Below are 18,862 nucleotides of genomic sequence, written 5' to 3'. Positions count from 1 at the left end.
CCACTCCCTGCACACACTATATAGGAGTGAGTCAGAGCAGTGTCATCAAATCTCTCAGCCTATCTCTGTAGGTTATTCTGTAACAGGGATTCTACCCAATAACCCAAGGAAATGGTGAAAAGATTAACTCTATAGGGCCTGTATCCCTATAGGGCCCTACATATTGATAATTAGTCAGCTCTTTTGACTAAACTTTTGGATTTACTGGACAAATTTCCATGGGGGTTTATCCTGTTTGTTTTCCCTTGCCTTCAGTACCAAGCAATTAGATATTTGGAGCTAAGTATAGGTTTTCTGTTTTTTTCCCCTTTTTATTTTCTAAACTGTTTTCCATATTTTACTGTATATCTGTTTTGTAACATCCTTTTGTTAATTTGCACTGTTATACCTTTTGTAATATTGGATATAAAATGTAATAAGCTTGTCTTTGATGCTCTAAATGACCCTAGCCCACAAGTTTGTACCTGTGAGCCTTAGGCTGAAACTACACAATGAGTCTTCTTGAGATCGACGTGATGAGAGGAAACGGATGCGACGAGAAGGACGCAATGAAAATAAGGTCAGTAATAGAAATGTCGGACCTTGTCGCTGCATGCATCCGTCACGACACGACTGTCGGCTGAAGACGCAATGTGCAGAGTTTGCATCCACCAGTTGTGTTGTGTTGGATGCATGCAGCGATAAGGTACGACATTTATATTACCTTATTTTCGCTGCATCCGTTTCCTCTCATTGCGTCGGATTGAACCAAGCCACGCTGTGTGTTTCAGCCCTTAGTCTTCTGCATGTTGAATGGAAATGCTAGTCTTTTTGTATGCTAGTTAACCCTTTAGTGTTTGTGGAATTAAGTGTGTTTGTTGTATAATGCTTTTGCATTAGTGTAACCTGTGTGCAAGGTGTGTGAGAGAGTTAGTGACCCATGATAACCACACCTAGTCATGTGCAGCTGGAAATGCCATAATGGTGACATGCTTTAGCCAATTACAAAGTGAAAGTAATGGTGGCTAGATCAGGAACTCCTCGGATGTCCTTTCACAGTGTTGGCAGGAAGCAATAGAAAACCAGATGTTCTGTCCAGAAACAGCAACTTTAATCAAATAGAATTGCTGATTCTTCCTTCACATACAGTAGTTAGGCGGCTGTGCATTTGTCTAGACATATCTATCTTTTAAGTCCAGTTTATAGGGGGCATTTACTAAACCGTGACTTTTTTGGGTCAGGCTTTTTGTCACATAACAACCCGAAAAAGTCACAGAAAAAAATGTGGATGTTTTACACCAGCTTTTGTGCCATAATATGAAACAGTTGCCATTATCCTGAAACAAGTCAAGGTTTCTGCAACTTTTCCCATTCATGCTTTTTTTCAGTTGAGATCTTTTGATAAATGACTGACATTTGTGGAAATACGTTCTAGGGGCATATTTATCAAGGGTCGAATTTCGAATTGAAAAACTTCGAAATTCGAATTCAAAAAGACCAACCGAAATTAAGTTGAAGTTTTTTTTTGGTCGAATAGGTCAATTTTCAATCGAATAGGTCCGTATTCAGTTGAATTTGAATCGTACGAATTGAAGGAATAGCACATTTGATCAAATTCGATTCGAAGATTTTCCCCCAAAAAAACTAAAAATTTTCAAAGTGCACCAATTGACTCCACATGGGTTCTAGGAAGTCCCCCATAGGCAAAAACAGCAATTCGGCAGGTTATAGATGGCGAATGGTTGAAGTAAAATTTTTAAATAGACAGTAGATTATGAATTTCGATATTCGAATTGTTTTTCAAATTCAAATCGAATTTGGACACAAAAAATAGCTCGAAATTCTTTTTTTTTTTTCATTCAAAAATTCACCTCAACCTTTGATAAATCTGCCCTTAAGTGTGGTTTCTTAAAAATTGAAAATAAAAATGAGAAAAATTTGGGTTTTAAAAAATCCCGCTCTGAGTTTTATTTTGGAAAGTTATTCATTGATGAGGGGATTTCCTCCAAAGACAGACATTTATTCTTTCAATTTCGTAAGACAAACAATCTTGAAACATTGCATTCATTGAAACAAAAAAATGTTTTATTCTCAAAATACATTGGCATGTAAGTGCATCAAAAATATCAACTAAAGCACATCCAAAAGATCAATAAAAGATTTCTACACAAATGACAATCAAGTCAATTACTTTACCTAAGCGCTTTACGGTAGTTTTGAATATAGTGCAAAAATTTATTTCCGTAGCCACTATTTCCTTTGAAAATACATTGGTAATTGGATTTACTGCATGACTATTTGTTAATGAGAAATAAACTTGAGTGAGTAGAGAAATTCAGAAGGATAAAGATGTGGCAAATTCCCTGCTTGGTAACAATACCCAAGGGCTTCACATTGAAGGGGTGCTCACAGTGTATACAATATGTTCTCCCCCTTCCACTGAAATGGTCAGACCAGCAAGTAATTTCAGACTTATCATTGATAACAATAACCTCAGTAATACATTGTACAGTTTTATATGTTAAGGGCAGGTCAACCCAAAAAAATATGTGATGCCTACATAAGCAACATTGCAATATATATTAATTGCAAATGTTCTACGGTTTTTAAGTTATGTGTATATTTAGTATATTAAAGCAGTGTTTGTCTTTCCCTTTCTATTTTCTGCCCTGATGGCTCAGACTGTTGATACAATGTAAGACAAGGCAGCTGATTAACAGACCTGTCTTTGCTGGGGAACTAAGACTTTTGCAACATTGTTTAAAATTAACAGGAGTTAAGCAAATGCTGCATTGAATTGCAATTGTTTTTACATATGAGTTTAAAAGCACTGACATTTTTTAATAAATGTATACTGGAACTTGCTTAGAATTATGTTTTCTTTCATCATCAGGCAAATTATTACTTTGGAGATGACTTTGGAGCTAAATATTTAGCTCTTACAGATACAGTAGGATTATTGGCATTCTTACATTTGCCTATAGCAAGTTATAGGGGCCGATTCACTAACTTCGAGTGAAGGATTCGAAGTAAAAAAACTTCGAATTTCTTAGTGTTTTTTTGGGCTACTTCGACCATCGAATGGGCTACTTCGACCTTCGAATCGAACTATCCGAACTACAAATCGTTCGACTAATCGACCATTCAATAGTCTAAGTACTGTCTCTTTAAGAAAAAACTTCGACCCCCTAGTTCGCCATTTTATCGTTCGATCGAAGGATTATTCCTTCGATCGTTCGAACGCACTATTTGCGCTAAAATCCTTCGACTTCGATATTCAAAGTCGAAGGATTTTAATTCCCAGTCGATTATCGAGGGTTAATTAACCCTCGATATTCGACCCTTGGTGAATCGGCCCCGTAGTGTTGGTATACACAGCAAGACAGCAGGAATTTTTAAAATGCATTTTTGTGTAAACTGAATAGAAATGACCAGTATAGTTATTTGACAAAGGCAGTGTGTGTGTTATAAAGCATTATTTAGGGTGTAAGTAGCAACCTGAACAGTTTTTGAAGCACTAAACTCACACAATTTGCCCAGCATGATCTATATGATGTTTTTTTGTACAGGGTATAAAGGACTTTGAATTTAAAAAGGCATTCGTCAGAATTAGGAAGATATAGTGAAATGTTTCGAGAAATTGGCAATGCATTAAATTACTCAAATGTAAAAATTATAAAAATAAGGCTTCACAGATTCAATTATTATTTGTAAAAAAAAACTAACTTTTTAGTTTAGTTTGTTCTTAGATCAGGCACAGCCTAAAGAGTGGTCTGATACCAGCATTGATATCTTGCATTGTCTCTGCAATACTTTACTATTTTAGAAGAATAAAGAACTGAGGAAATTTTTTTTTACCTCATTCTAAACATTGATTGCATTTTCAGAGCAGCTCCAAAGTCTATCAAGTAAACCTTGGTAATGAACCATTCACTAGAAGTTTTCTTTATACCTAGTATTTGTAAATTAAAACTTCATATTTTGCAGGAAACTTTGATGAGAAATATGTGAGTTTTTCAGATGCCACAACTTTATCAAAAGCCCTGTAAACAATTACATTTTACTGGCTCTGTCATAAAGTACATACAAATACTGTATATAAAGATCATGTCAATATTAAATATCAATATTATTCAATGACAAAGGCAACCTGTTGAAGCTCTTGGCTGTTCATACTGGAATTATCTGGACTGACTTGAGATTGAGCAAAGTTGACGAAAACCTAGATAAAAGTAAAGTAAGAAGATAACATCAGCTAAACCTAGAAATAATAATGAAAATATATATATTTAAGCATAACATGTCTTAATTGCAGGTACATATATTAAATTAGCAGTACTTTGATAAAGATTTAGTTATCTGTACTCTTTGGGTCTTTTTACAGAGGCATGGGGGGGCCGCAAAATAGAGGCTTTAATATATTTAAACTTGCAATCTCACTATCTGTGATCCACCCAAAACAGATTACCTGGTTGGCAGGTGACCTCCCCACACCAGATCATATAAAGTGTCATAAGGCAAATAACAATAAGAACCAGCTGGTCAGGTCTGTACAAACTGTCTATGTATAGCCAAACTGCACATTATTGAACCAATTGGATATTGCGTAAATATATGGTGGAAATTTAGTGGATATTTATCAAAAATTTGATTTTGGATTTCAATTTTTCAATTAAAAAATAATGTGAAAACCTTGAATAATTTGCTTCCATTAAGCCTAGGAAAACTCCCATTCACATCCGCATGAACTCATTTTAGAGGGTGAATTCTTTAATTCCCACTTAATAAGTCTCAGAAATTCAAGTTTTTAAAACTATAATTCATGGTCATGAGTTTTAGAGCAAACAACAAATAGTGTTAAAGCTCAAATTTAAATGTTGATAAATCTGTCCTGTGAGTGTCAAAGTTACCTCATCTAGAGTAGTCTGGCTGACAGAAAAGTGAGTGATATCCAAGTTTGACTTGTTGGCTTCAAGAAGATCAAATATACCCGCAACGCCTCCTGCTGTCACCGGTACATGGTATTCTACCATGGTAAAATGTTGCTCCTAAAAGCAAAATACAGATGCACATTTGAAATCTATTTAAGCACACTTTTAAAAGGGACTCTAAACATGGACTTACTTTCTACACAGGGTGGTTCTCAATATGTTGCCACCCATGGGATTTCCAATTCAGTCAGTGCCAAACCACTGAAACTGTACCTCCATTAAGTTGAATATTAATTGCCTGGAACATGTGGGTGCACTCACAGGTCAGGCATTTTTTTTCTCAGTAGTTTATTTCAAAGAAGCAAAACTCTAATTAATAGGGTAATCCACACATGAAAAATTATTACTTAAAGCAAATGCATAGGTGTTTTTTCTGTATCTAGTCTGTTTCTAGTCTGTGTTTGGACTTTGCTTCTTGATAGCTAAGACATTTGACATTCCTTTCATGGTCATTATATATTTGATGAAAAGACTCTTCCTAAATATTTATACATCCAATTGTACACATTTATAATTAGCTTTATATCGTATCTTAATATTTAGTTCCTGTTGACAGTACTGAGATCTTGTAAAAGAAATGTACTTTATTTTGCTTATCACCCTGGCAAGATTTATATATACAAATCTTTCCTACTAAGTGGAAAAATCAGTGAATATGCAACATTTACCCTTGGATTGTTTTGATTATTGACTATTTCTAAATAAAAACCAGATCATAGTACTGGTATTACATAATCAAAGCACAAGAACACTACAATATCAATTAAAGCCACAGCCTTCTAAGTACAGCTTTTGCCAACAAGAGAATGTGAATAATCTTACATTTTTTGTCCCAGTTCCATAAGTAGGAAACTTGCTTTCAATATATCTCAGGCTTGTGTATGGGTTAAATATAGAGCCCATTGTTTTATTTTAGGGTTGAATTACATCTGCCATCCCCTCTTAATCCAACACATTATAGACAATAGAGATACATCTGCACAAACATATTGTTTACAATGCAAAAGAGGCTCATAATCCAGAAAGAGAACAATAACCTGCTGAATATTCACTTTCCTTTAATAGGAATGTCATGCCTAAATTTATCCACTCCATATTCATTTTTCACATTCAGTTCAACAAAACCTATTTATCTAATTGAGTTATTGAACTTTTGGTACAAAGATGGGAACAGTCATCACAATAGCTTCCAACAATCAAAATGTCAACAATCAACAGGAGGTAAGTATTCTTATTTTTTGAAATTGTGTTGCTTCTTCTAAAAAAAAATGGTGTCACTCTCAGCAAATACTTTTGTATATCTTTCAATAGCAAACAAAAAATATTGAAGTTACATGTAAAATTGCCAGGGTTGATTATGGTAATAATCAGCAACGTCAACTGTAGTAACATTTTGTTAAATAATTTTATTTGTCATGGAATCAAGCAGAAAACAGACTCAGGAATAGTCTTTACTTGAAAGAATAGGATGTTCCAATTTAGTAGCCATTTTTGAATTTTAAATGAAGATATTATTTACAGAGGTTAAGGGGCAAAGTTTGCCCAGGTCAAGTAACCCAAACCAAGAGTAATATATGTTTTGCTGGCCTACTGTAGCTTAAAAAATTAAAGCAAACTTCTGGATGTTTGGTAGACCTCGGGAAGCTCTTCCCCACATTTTCTGGTTCCTTCACTTTTCTGCATTTCAGAAAGTAGGAAAATTCTGAAGGGTTAGGGTGGTTACATGGGTAGATACTGTATTTGGCTCTTAGTGATTGTAATGAAGGTACTGTATAAAGCAATGGTTCCCAAACGGTGGGAATGGACCCTATAGATATATTTAGTTAATTATATATATATATACATATATATACATATATATATATATATATATATATATATATATATATATATATATATATATATATATAAGATTTGGGGAGAATTACTATTTATTCTCTTATGATGAACATTTGTGCAACTATGGCTGAAAGCAGATACACCAATGTTTGAATATATTCTAACAAAAGGACAGTGTATACAGTGCTCAAAAGACCACAGTTAGCCATTTATTGCTTATTGCTACCATTTCGGAGTGAGACCTGCAGAAAAGTTGTAAATGAGCCCTTAACCTTGGTACAAAATAATGGGGTCCCTGGCCAATGGTTAGAGCTCCAAGGTGGCTTGAACTGAAAAAAATTAATTAATCACTAGTACAAAGGATTATATTTATAAAACTAAAATCTGAAAACTGTGCAATGCACATAATGTATTTCATTTACCGTGGGAGAAAACGCCATAAATATTTGTACAAGAAAAATATGGTACAATACAGGAAAAAACAGAAAACAAGCTTCTTTACCTTAAGACATGTATTTGGGAAATGATGGCACATGAAGCTGGTAAGCACCTCAACACGGACAGAGGAGTCTTTCAAATGCATCTTCACTGTAAATCCGCTTCCAAATCTGAAACATATTGTTCACATAATTTGTTTATTTGTATCTAATGAGGAAATCTCTCTGCATTAAAGCAGCTTTTACCTGTATGAATGACTGAATGTGTGTAGGATTTTAAAAAGTAATATAGTGTAATTATAGCTAAAAGAAACTCTACAACAATTCCCACATTGGATTTAGGTGAATTAAGTATGAAGAAATAAGAATCAATTTTCTGAAGGAAATAATTTCTCAACAGTATTTTTAGGCATGAAATGCTTAGTCTCCAGAAATCTCTACTGATAACTAGAAATACGCTGTTGATAGGAGAGACAGTGGTTATATATGTAATGGCATTCTACATAGCAAAGAATCACATCTTTAACACTTAGGGGCAGATTTATCAAGGGTCGAATTTCAAAGTGTAAAATACTTCGAAATTCGACCATTGATTTAAAATACTTTGAATTAGAATATCGAAGTCGAATTATTTTTCACCGAATTTGGGCATCGAACAATCGAAGTAAAATCATACGATCGAACGATTAAATCGTTCGAAACGAATGATTAAATAGTTCGAAACAAACGATTCGAACGATTTTAGCTTATGATCAAACGATTTTACTTTGATGTGTGAAGACTTTAAAAAATGCTTTAAAAGGTTTCCCATGGGCTAACATAGCACTTTGGCAGGTTTCATTTGGCGAAGTATTGAAGTCAAAGTTTTTTTAAAAAGACAGTATTTCGATTATCGAATATTCCAATATTCAAACTATTTTACTTCAAATCGAATTCGAAGTAAATTCAAAGTCGTAGTATCCTATTCGATGGTTGAAGTATCCAAAAAATTACTTCGAATTTTCTTACTTCGAAAATTCCCTCGAATTCACTTAGACCCTTGATAAATATGCCCCTAAATATACTGTAAATACTTCCATATGTTATAAAGGCATGGAATATGTCCAGGTGCAGTAACCCATAGTAACCAATAAGATGTTTGCTTTTAAACAGGTGACTGGTAAATACTGCTAGATTATAGGTATTAAAACTTTAGCCAGCTTTGTATCTTGATTACATAACTCACATAAAGTCCTGATTACTAAAACTAAGCAGAAATTTAATTCTGGGACTGATCTGATTGACATCCTGGAGTAGATGGGTAGTTAGGCTGCAGGAGAGGTTTTTCGCCTACCTCTGAAACAGTTGGGTGGCTTTCATTAAACCATAAGGACGAACTTGATGGACGTTTTTTTTTTTTTTTAAACTACGTTACTATTGTACATTCATTCTGTATTCTTTCTGTTTCACAAATACTTAGTTTATCGTGTATGCCATCATAGTAACAATAATGTTTAAAAGTTTTTTCTGATTAAACACTTCATTGTAAATCAGTTTGTGTATTGGAATACTAGTGTGGTTATTTGTGTTTCAGCTGCTACATGTATAAGGCTTATTAAATCTAGCCAAAGTATTTACTATAATGCATGTGTGTTTTCAGTACCCTGTATTTATAAACAAGACAATAAATGGCTGAAAAATGTTTACTCCTTATCAAGAACAGACTGGCTATAAATATGAGATATATGAATTTCTCATGATGCCACTTGTAAGTTCCTTACCTGCTCTTAATGTGTTGTAGGGAACCAATGCACTGGAACTTTCCTTTCACCATGATAGCCAGCCTGGTACACAGAGCTTCACACTCTTCCATACTGGGAAAAACAAAAGGTAAACAGACATCTTGGTTTTTGCTTTGCTAATTTTATTCTTCTTTGCACAAGTCAGCAATATGAAAATACATTTTCCTAATTGTATTAATTTGAAACATTCTCTATTGAATTGAAAAGACGGGGCTTAGTAAAAGTCTAACCCAACAACAAGACTTGTTTTTGTTCAGAATAAAGATGTTCAAAATAAAGGGTTTTTTTCTACTTTCATGACCTTTTGTGGAGTGCCTGCATGCCCATATTGTATTGCTAATAGTTTACTGCTCCCTGAGCTTAAGGTCTCTGGCTGATGCACCTGGACCACTTTTCTAACTTGTTAATATTCTGTACCCAACAGCATTTGTAAACTTTTACAGAAGAATTTAGATCTGCTACTCTAATTACAATATCAGCAAATAATAAATTGTATTAACAAGACTACTTCATGTAGAATTCCAAAAGAAAATATCTAATTGGTTGTTTGCAGTTACCGGAACAGGAAAACTTTGCCCAATACATAACTTTATAAGCACATGCATAAGCCTTCACCTGGTGTAACAAGTACAAGGCTTCATGCTACTTTTTCCTTCTATTGAGGAATGGACAGGGTTCATCCAGCAAGTCCTTTGGGAACATATCAGATAAGATGGGAAGCTCAGGGACAAACTGAATTGAAAGAGTCCAATTTGGCATGCATGTTTTAATATCTGTGTAAATGCTGCTTTCACAAGGATGTGTCTACCAATAAGCCTCATAAAAAGCAACTAAGATTGACATTTTACTTCTTTGGCTCTCACCTATGAGATGTCAGCACCACTGAACATTTTTCCTTGACTTCATCAGAGATTATTTTCCATAGATGCCTTTTAGTTTTTGGATCCATCCCTGAACTAGGCTCATCCTGTTTTACAAGGGAGAATTAAATTGTGTTAGTTTTATGATTCCTGGTGATATCCTCTATTAAATATAAAAATTGAATTAGTCTTCGACAACGACTTAGTTGAAATACACAGACAGTATTGTGGTACTAAGGCATATATCAGCAAGAAAAAGTCTCACAAAAGACTATCTAAGCGGCAATGTCACACATCAGTATCAGTACTGGGCAAATTTACAGTAAAGACATGGCAACCATGTGACCAGTGTTGGTAAATGTGACACACATGGAGATGCCTACGCTGCAACACAGACTATTCAACTTTCTAGGTTGGAGCCTATCATTTATAGCAGTAGTAGTAAACATATTTTTATTAGTGATGAGCAAATTTTTTTGCCAGGCATGGATTCACAGTGAATTTCTGCATTTCCACATCTGCAAGTTTTTTTTGCAAAACTGTGGCAAAAATCGGTTGCGGAAAATTTTGCCACAACAAAAACGTCACCAAGATAAAATTGTCGCAGAGACAAAAAAAAGTTGCCATAAGAAAAAACACCCATTGACTTTAATGCATTTGGAGTGACAAAAAAAAATTGTTGCATTCATAAAAATTTGCAGCAAGTAAAACAAATGTTGATGCCCATTGACATCAATGTTTTCGCTAATTTTTTTGTAGTTTTGCAAATATTTTGGTGAAGAGCAATGAAAAAAAAATTTGGTGCAAAGAATGAAAAAATGAATTAATGCAAATAAATTTGGAATTGCCATTCCAAATAAGAGTCTAAAAGTTGTTTACCAGGAGAAGAATAGATGGTCTTCCAATAAGGGCCAGCGCTGTTGAGAGTTTTCTCCGAGTTCCACAGCTATATCCAGCTGTGATTCGGTCTTTGTATTGCACAAGTTGCAGCTTTTGAAGGAGGCTAAGTGACACCTATGAATAAAAGCAGGACACAAAGGAGAAATAATCGAGGAATGAGATCTATTCCGATCAATGCAAAACCTCTTAACCAATCATCTCAAACCAGATACACCCCATAATGACAGTCATAAAGGGCCATATCAATGCGAGTACACAGAAAGGCAGAAATATAAGTAAGCCAATACAGTATTTATAAAAGCTGCATTATAAAATACTTTTTCCCACAGGAGTCAAATAATTCCTTTGTAGTTATGCCTGTATGTATTGTGTTAATTATAGCACGGTATGGTACAGCATTAAAAAAGATAATGGTGACTGAAATAAAATCATTACAATCTGCTGTTTGACTGGCTTGCTTACTGCTTTGATCTGTTTTTCTGGGATCCCATGTAATCTTGCGTAAAAATACAAGTGTTCTTCTCCTGTCAATAAATCATCCAGTGCATCTTCTTGAGGGCAGTAACCAAAGGCTGACCAGTCTGATTTATAGCCCAAGATATTCTCTAAATTTCTGCATAAAGGAAAGAAGAGCAAATTAATTGTTGCTGCTTTTATATCATGCCATGTTCGTTACAACAAAATACATGGGATTTGACTTCATTGTAACGGAAATAAAGAAAATTAAATTATTATTAATTATTGTATTGTAATATATAGATCTATAGATAGGTAAAGATAGATACAGGGCTCCATTGCAGTGTGTGCCCTCTTGCACATCTGAAAAAAATGGCTGATTGCTGCTGTTTTTTGCACTTTATACGCCTTCCCTTATTTAAATCACCCTTAGTGATTTCCTTCCCTACATATATCAATGTAAACTTTTGTTACGGAATTGTTAATAAGCTATTGCGTAGCTCATTTAAGGTGTTCTTCATAGAGTAAATTATGAGCAGCACATTTGTTTTTGTGTCATCATTGTGTCACCTACGCAAGTTAAAATAACACTATACATAGAAAGTGCATAAAAACTACACAGAAACCAAGCACCACAATTTTTTACAGAATGGTAGGAGGCCATTATTTAAGAAATAATTAGTAGATAAACATACCCAGCACTGTTTCTGACTTGAATGTTTCCTTTGGATGGAGCAACATCTCCTGTCAACATCTTGAAAGTTGTGGTTTTCCCAGCCCCATTAACACCAAGAAGGCCAAAACACTGGAACAGAAGAAAGAGTTGTATATTGTACTGGATGATCATTAATTCATTTGCTTGCTATCACAGGGGTTGCAAAGAGGGAGGGGAGTTGCAGCCACAATGGGGCTCTGTTCCAAGGAAAAAATAATAAATAAATAAAAAATAAATAAATTCCACATGCAGGGCTGTAGGGATATTAGTGGAAAGGAGAGGTAAGGCATATTAAAAATATATCATGCAGTGTGAACTGCTGAGCTATTAGAAATGAAAAGGCCACATTTTTTTCATACATTTGTAAAAAAAAATAATGAAAAAGCCACTATACATTCTTTTTATCCTACATTTTTGTAGAAAATGTAAAACCATAATCTTTAGAGCAAACATAACTGACCAGACAAGACTGACCAAGGACAAGACATGGAAACTTTTAAAACAGGTGCATTTATACCAGCAACATACTTATTAGCTATAATAGTTATAATTAGTTATAGTCAAGGCATATTTATTTTTCCATATAGTGACAAGCAACAGTTGGACAGGTCTTGATGGTCCCTACCTCTCCAGCTGGAATACTTAAAGTCATGTTGTTAACAGCAACCATATTTTTGCCAACATGATGGTAGACTTTTGTAAGATCTTGAAGTTGCAAGAGATCTGTAGCAGCTTGGCCAGAATCTACACGCTCTCTCTCTGCCCTGACATCCTCATCTTCTTCAGGGTTTTTTGTATCAGCAAGGTCAGACTTCATACAGTTTCTTTTGATGAAACTCCTAGTGAAGAAACAGGAATATAGTTAACAGGGTACTATACCCTCACTTCACTGAGTCTAATTCACAGCCCTGTTCACCTGACTATTTTCCAAAGATCAGAGCACACCCCTTCCTGGCTTCTTGTAATGGAAAGCTAAACCTTGGAATCCATTTGGGAATTATAAGGGGCTTATGACATAAGTGCAGTGAGAAAATAGCTGTATCAAATCTTTATAGAAAGAAAGCACTTGGAAAAAATAAACAAAAAAGATTTTAATATTTTCATATTACTCATATACAATAAAACTTCAATATTTGTGTTTCCATTGTGCAGTCCAATACATTCCTACCTTTTCATGTTAATAATAAAATAATCCTTCCAATGATGAGTACAAGTTTTGTAAATCTCATGGTATTTTTAAATAACAATTAGTAAATCAAACCCAAAATGGTCCACTATCTCTGATTTCTACCTTACCAAATACTCAATATTCAATATTTTTCTTTAATACAAGGGTGTTTTTATTATTAAAATAAATATATTAAAACTTAAATGTGGCTCTACAGTAGCAACTGCACAATGTTCTGGTCCAGGTGTGCAAGTAGAATGCCCTAAATAGCTTTAGGACTTCCCAGACCTGAAGGAAATAGCTATGATGTGGTTTATTTTACCCTTTGGTGTGTTTTATTGGTAATAATATCTACAAATTTAAGAAAGGTTAAGGGCAAGAATGTTGCAATGTCAGAAATGGCGGGGTGTATGGGGTTAATAGTACATTATATTTTGTTGTGAAATGGCGTTTAATGTAGTTATTATTTTAGTCACTGAATGGCAGTGAGACAGGGCACCCCTTAATGAAGACCTAATAAAGAGGGGGGCCCTAATGTCAATCAAGGAGAATGGAAAGCCTTAGAATACAGAGATCCAAGTGGGAGAATTCAACACCACTTTTAGCTGGGTCAGTTTCAGTATGTAGTTTCATGTTACCGTATATAGGGATATCAACTTTTCCAGGCTCAGTATGTGAGGGATTGACCTGTCAACAGCTAACTGTGCAGTTGGAGTTTCGTTGAGCATTTAGAAGGAGTCTTTCCCAACACATGTATGCTTTAGAAAAGCATTTATATTTAAAGAAAGCTTTAACATTTAGGGGGTTATTTATCAAAGGTCGAATTTTAGAGTAATGTGAATTTTTTTAAACTCTAATAAATTTACGATTCGAATTACAAGTTATTTATAAAAAAAATTCAAAAGCCTAAAATTTGATTGAATACTCAAATTTGAATCGCCTTTCCCCCCCGAAAAAAAAAACCTCAACTTTTGTGCGTCAAATATTTTGACTTGCGTCCAATTTTTTTTGAGGTGCAGAATTTTTCTCCCATTGAAGTAGTCATTTTCAAAGCAAAACTTGCCAAAAATTTGGCTCATCACTACTATTAACATCTTCAAATAGTTCAAGGGACCTCGCCATTGACTTTACATGAACTCGGCAGGTTTTAGGAGGAGAATAGTCGAATTAGAACCGTTTCCAAGGTTGAGGTATGATAAATCTCACATTCAAATTCGAGTTGGTGGTTATAAATTTTAATTTGTCAGTTTTGACCAAAAAAAAAAGCATTACTTACTTGAAACTGAAAATGATTCCATCATGAATTAGCAATCTTAACAAAAAGAAAACTGTTCCTTGGATAGCCATGGCAGAAAGTATCCAGCCTATAATATCCATGCTAAAAATATTGGTTGTGCTTGTACCTCCAAAGACTGATAACTGAATTTGTGCAGCTTGCTGCTGAGCCAGCAATATCATTCCATACCCAAAGCAGAATTGAGGGAAAATCTTAAAAATGTCTGTGAGGACAGTATAGGTCTGATTCAGGCTCTAGAATGAAAAAAAGAAAATAAATCATCGAAGCATTTTACAACCAAATGAACCTGGTAACAAGTGAAAATAAAGAAGGAACTTATATATACAATAGCTTTTGCTGCTTCTACTTACAGCCAAAAACAATTGCCATGATATCATGGATGTGCTGAAACTATGCATCTTAGAACACAATAAATGATAGAGGCTTATTTATCAACATCATTTTAGTTGTTTTAAGTAAAAATGTGAGTTATTCAGACAATTCCTAGCAAAAGAAATATAAACCAAATTGGTTAAAAATGGTCAAATAGGATCAGTACAGCTCCCATTGATTTTTATGGAACCTCAAAAACTGGCAAATGTTTATTAGGGGTTTTTCACTTAATAAATATCATTTTTAGAGTTTTAAAGAAATATAGGAAAACCACACATTTTCGAGAATTGTGAAATGAATGCTACAAAATAACCCCCATAATATCTTGAAAAATATAAATATTTTTTATAAACAGTTTAGTTGGTATTGAATATTTATTTTTTTTCACTGCTGAAACAATTTATTGCTCTGCAGAAATTCAGACTGTCTGAATCGTTAAAACCTGAATTGGCATTGGGCATTAATTGAAAGCAGTCAAATACTTTCTGCTGAACTGCCATTCACCGGCTTTTGTTAATTTGTCAATATGTTAAAAACATTCCTGAAAATGTGATTTTATTTGTGTGTTCTATTATTTTATTAGTTCTTGACATAACAAGCAAGGTTGGGCATATGTATGTTTATTTGTATAGAAATGTTTTAGTTGCAACTCTTGTCATATACAAAGTAGATTATTCACATGCATATTCTAAAATGCATCTCTAAACCCTTCTGGTATTACAAATACAAATTACAAATGTAAAAAAGGGAGTAAATTACCTGGTAATCACTATCTGATGGTGACCTCTGAACAAAAATGAAAAAAACTACAGAGGTGGAAATGATTGTATTGATGCCAATAAAGAGGTTGATGGAAACATATGTAAGGAATGCACTGTCTGGGTTCTTAAATGTTCCCGCAAGAAGATACATCCATGAAAATGTGGAATAGCTAAAAATGAAAGGAAGAATAAATGTAAACTGCATAAAATTAATACAGAATGTGGAAACAAGTTTCACCTTAGTAATCCATTTCCTTCAATCTTCCCTGTGCTGATATCAGATTTTATGGGGCAGATTTCATAGGTCAAAGTAATTTCGAAGTAAAAAATTTTTAAATTCGAAGTAATTATTTGGATACTTCGACCATCGAATAGGACACTACGACTTCGAATTTATTTTGAATTAGATTCGAAGTAAAATAGTTTGAATATTCAAATATTCAATAATGAAGTACTGTTGCTTTAAAAAAAACTTCGACTTCAATACTTCGCCAAATTAAAACTGCCGAAGGGCTAGCCTATGGGGACCTTCTACAGCATTTTTCTAAGTTTTTGAAGTCGAAGTAAAAATCGTTCAATCGTACGATATAATCGTTCGATTCAAAGGATTTAATTGTTCGATCGTTCGATTTTACTTCGATCTGTCGATGGCCAAATTTGGTGAAAAATCCTTCGACTTCGATATTCAAAATTGAAGTATTTTAATTCGATGGTCGAATTTCAAAGTATTTTTTACTTCGAAATTCGACCCTTGAGAAATCTGCCCTAAGTGTTTTATAGTTAAATGTTAAAGTTCTGCAAGACTGAAAAATATTTTAATTTTTTTCTCAAATCTAAATAGGCAAATCAGTATTCCAATTTGTTTTGAAATTCAGCCAAATCTTTTGTGAAGGATTTGTGATTAAGCAATGATGGCATAGCCCTAATTTTAGGGGTCTATTATAATGTGTAAATTATGGCACAGAAATACAGTTTACATTGCCAAACATCATGTATTTATAATGCTCCAGTTGCTTGCAATACTGTAGTTGTAAAACCTGGCATTAAAAAAGGTACATAATTGTTAAAACTGGAGTTATTATTGACACATTGATTTGAACTGACTCAAAAGCCTTTGGGATTCATTAGTTCAATATTTAATTAATCTGCATCTTAGACTCAAAGCTTTTTTATAGTAGATATTTTGCTTTCATAGTGGATTTTTCCTCTCAATACTGTAGATCTGTATGACACCATTACAAGTTATAGGCTACGGAAAAGGTTGATAAATGTGTCACTTATGCCACATCTGTATTTTATTATCGTGCCCAACAAATTAAAAAAATACATTGCTTGGGAACTGTGAATATGAATATTACTCACCCAAATAATATAAAAAGTAAAGACATTGCACCCAAATTTGGGTAGGTGTAGAAAGCTGGCAGTTTGAAGATTGCTATTGTTGCGATGGAGAGGGACACTGGTATAAGGTAGATGAGCTGCATAAAATAAACATTGTTAATTGTTAGTCTGAGGAATAAATCACAGCTAACACCAGATATGGTGATACAAATTACCGTATATAAACACCCTTAATACATTATAGATATACACATACCATTAAGTCCTTGTTTTGGAAGATAAATATGTTAATATTCATAAAGGAACTAATTTCCTTTGCATTGTTCCAGTAGGAAATAAATTAAAATATGAAATAAACCCAATAGGCTGGTTTTCCTCCAATAAGGATTAATTATACCTTAGTTGGGATCAAGTACAAGCTACTGTTTTATTATTACAGAGAAAAAGGTTATCATTTTTAAAAAAAAAACAAACAAAAAACGATTATTTAACTAAAATGGAGTCTATGGGAGACAACCTTTCCTTAATTCTGAGCTTTCTGGAGAATAGGTTTCAGAAAAACAGGTCCCAAACATGCACTGTTATCCTCTATAAAAATGATTGCTCTAATTCCTGTAACCTTGTAAAATGCTTTAGTGCTATGACTGCAAGCTGTCTTGATTTGAGGACCATTTGCCTTTCTCTTGATGAGAACAGTGTTTACTGTAATGCTGAACTTGATGGATATGAGTATTTTACCATCAACAATGAATATGTACCAATATGTACCAATAGAAAGTTCAGGGGATTATGTAAAACATTATCACTTTAGGTAAGGGTAGAGAGTATAAGTGGAATTAAATTCCTTTGATGATGTCAGTAAATGCAAAATAAATATCTTAAAGAGAGATTAGGGTCTTAAGGTCCAAATAGACGCAAAGATTTTTCTTTGCCGAATGACTGATTTTTTAGCGAAATCCGACCAATCCGTCAAATTATCGTGAAGTTACTGGGAATGGAACGATCGTACTTATTACGATTTTTCGTCCGACATCTGACGGAAAATTGATTGGCCACGTTAAAAAAATTACTAAAAACCAGAGAAAGCAGTAAAACCCCACACTACCTTACTAAAATTAATTGAGATCTAATTATATAAGTGCTTAGTGCTATTATAAACATATGCTAAGTTCTCAATCAATTTAGCACCAACATACAATTAATGGTATTTCAATCGATTGTGTTAATACCATTAATTGTATGTTGGTGCTAAATTGATTGAGAACTAAGCATATTTTTATAATAGCACTAAGCACTTATATAATTAGATCTCAATTAATTTTAGTAAGGTAGTGTGGGGTTTTACTGCTTTCTCTTGTTTTTAGTATCCCTATTCTGGTTTATATACCTCTACACAGCCTGAAATTGGGTAATACAAGTGAGTGAACATTAATTACAAGTGAACTATATTTTTGTTTGTGATCACAGGTTAAAAAAATTGTAAATTTGCAAATTTGCAGGGCCAAGCAGGCAGCTACCCTAATTTTATGGCAAAATCACCTGAAATGGTCTGTTTAGTTGATGGACACATCGTACATTTAAATGATCGTTTCAAGATAATCGTGGTCTCACGATAACAAAAAGATCTTTACATCTATGGCCAGCTTTAGTGGATAAGTGTTATGGTATCCAATGCTGGTAGGCTTTTGTCTGTCCATGGGGCATAACATTATTCTTTGTGAAGGCACATTAATAAACAGGAGATGGACACTTAACGTAAGAACAGGCCCAGCAAGAAATATAATTACCGAGTCATAGATGAAGTTTGTCACCCAGTAGCAGGTCTCTCCAACACCAGCAATATGTTGCAGTCTCTTTGCCCCACTGTGATGCTCTTTAACTACATAAGTTGCAAAGCTTGAAGTTGTGATGGAGTAACCAACCAACATGCAGAGAGCAATTAAAGTATTCACCAAGCTAAAAGTC

At 34.0% G+C, this 18,862-nt stretch overlaps 1 protein-coding gene across 1 annotated transcript in view; it reads right to left on the bottom strand.

Moving 5' to 3' along the window:
• Nucleotides 1-3,251: 3,251 nt before the first annotated feature.
• abca12.S (ATP binding cassette subfamily A member 12 S homeolog) overlaps nucleotides 3,252-18,862 on the bottom strand; it is a 92,128-nt gene continuing 76,517 nt past the window's right edge. The window contains exons 46-58 of the mRNA XM_018238948.2: nucleotides 18,685-18,862; nucleotides 16,919-17,034; nucleotides 15,555-15,726; nucleotides 14,403-14,656; nucleotides 12,584-12,797; nucleotides 11,939-12,048; nucleotides 11,250-11,400; nucleotides 10,767-10,901; nucleotides 9,891-9,994; nucleotides 9,007-9,099; nucleotides 7,312-7,417; nucleotides 4,890-5,027; nucleotides 3,252-4,201 (exon numbers count right to left, since the gene is read on the bottom strand). Coding sequence (XP_018094437.1) covers nucleotides 4,109-4,201; nucleotides 4,890-5,027; nucleotides 7,312-7,417; nucleotides 9,007-9,099; nucleotides 9,891-9,994; nucleotides 10,767-10,901; nucleotides 11,250-11,400; nucleotides 11,939-12,048; nucleotides 12,584-12,797; nucleotides 14,403-14,656; nucleotides 15,555-15,726; nucleotides 16,919-17,034; nucleotides 18,685-18,862 — 1,864 coding nt within the window. The 3' untranslated portion in view covers nucleotides 3,252-4,108. The remainder of the gene's footprint in view (nucleotides 4,202-4,889; nucleotides 5,028-7,311; nucleotides 7,418-9,006; nucleotides 9,100-9,890; nucleotides 9,995-10,766; nucleotides 10,902-11,249; nucleotides 11,401-11,938; nucleotides 12,049-12,583; nucleotides 12,798-14,402; nucleotides 14,657-15,554; nucleotides 15,727-16,918; nucleotides 17,035-18,684) is intronic.

This window comes from Xenopus laevis, chromosome 9_10S, assembly GCF_017654675.1.
Source record: "Xenopus laevis strain J_2021 chromosome 9_10S, Xenopus_laevis_v10.1, whole genome shotgun sequence".
In the NCBI taxonomy this organism is placed as follows: domain Eukaryota; kingdom Metazoa; phylum Chordata; class Amphibia; order Anura; family Pipidae; genus Xenopus; species Xenopus laevis.
Note: the sequence above shows the minus strand (reverse complement) of the source record. Positions and strands in the feature narration are given on the sequence as shown.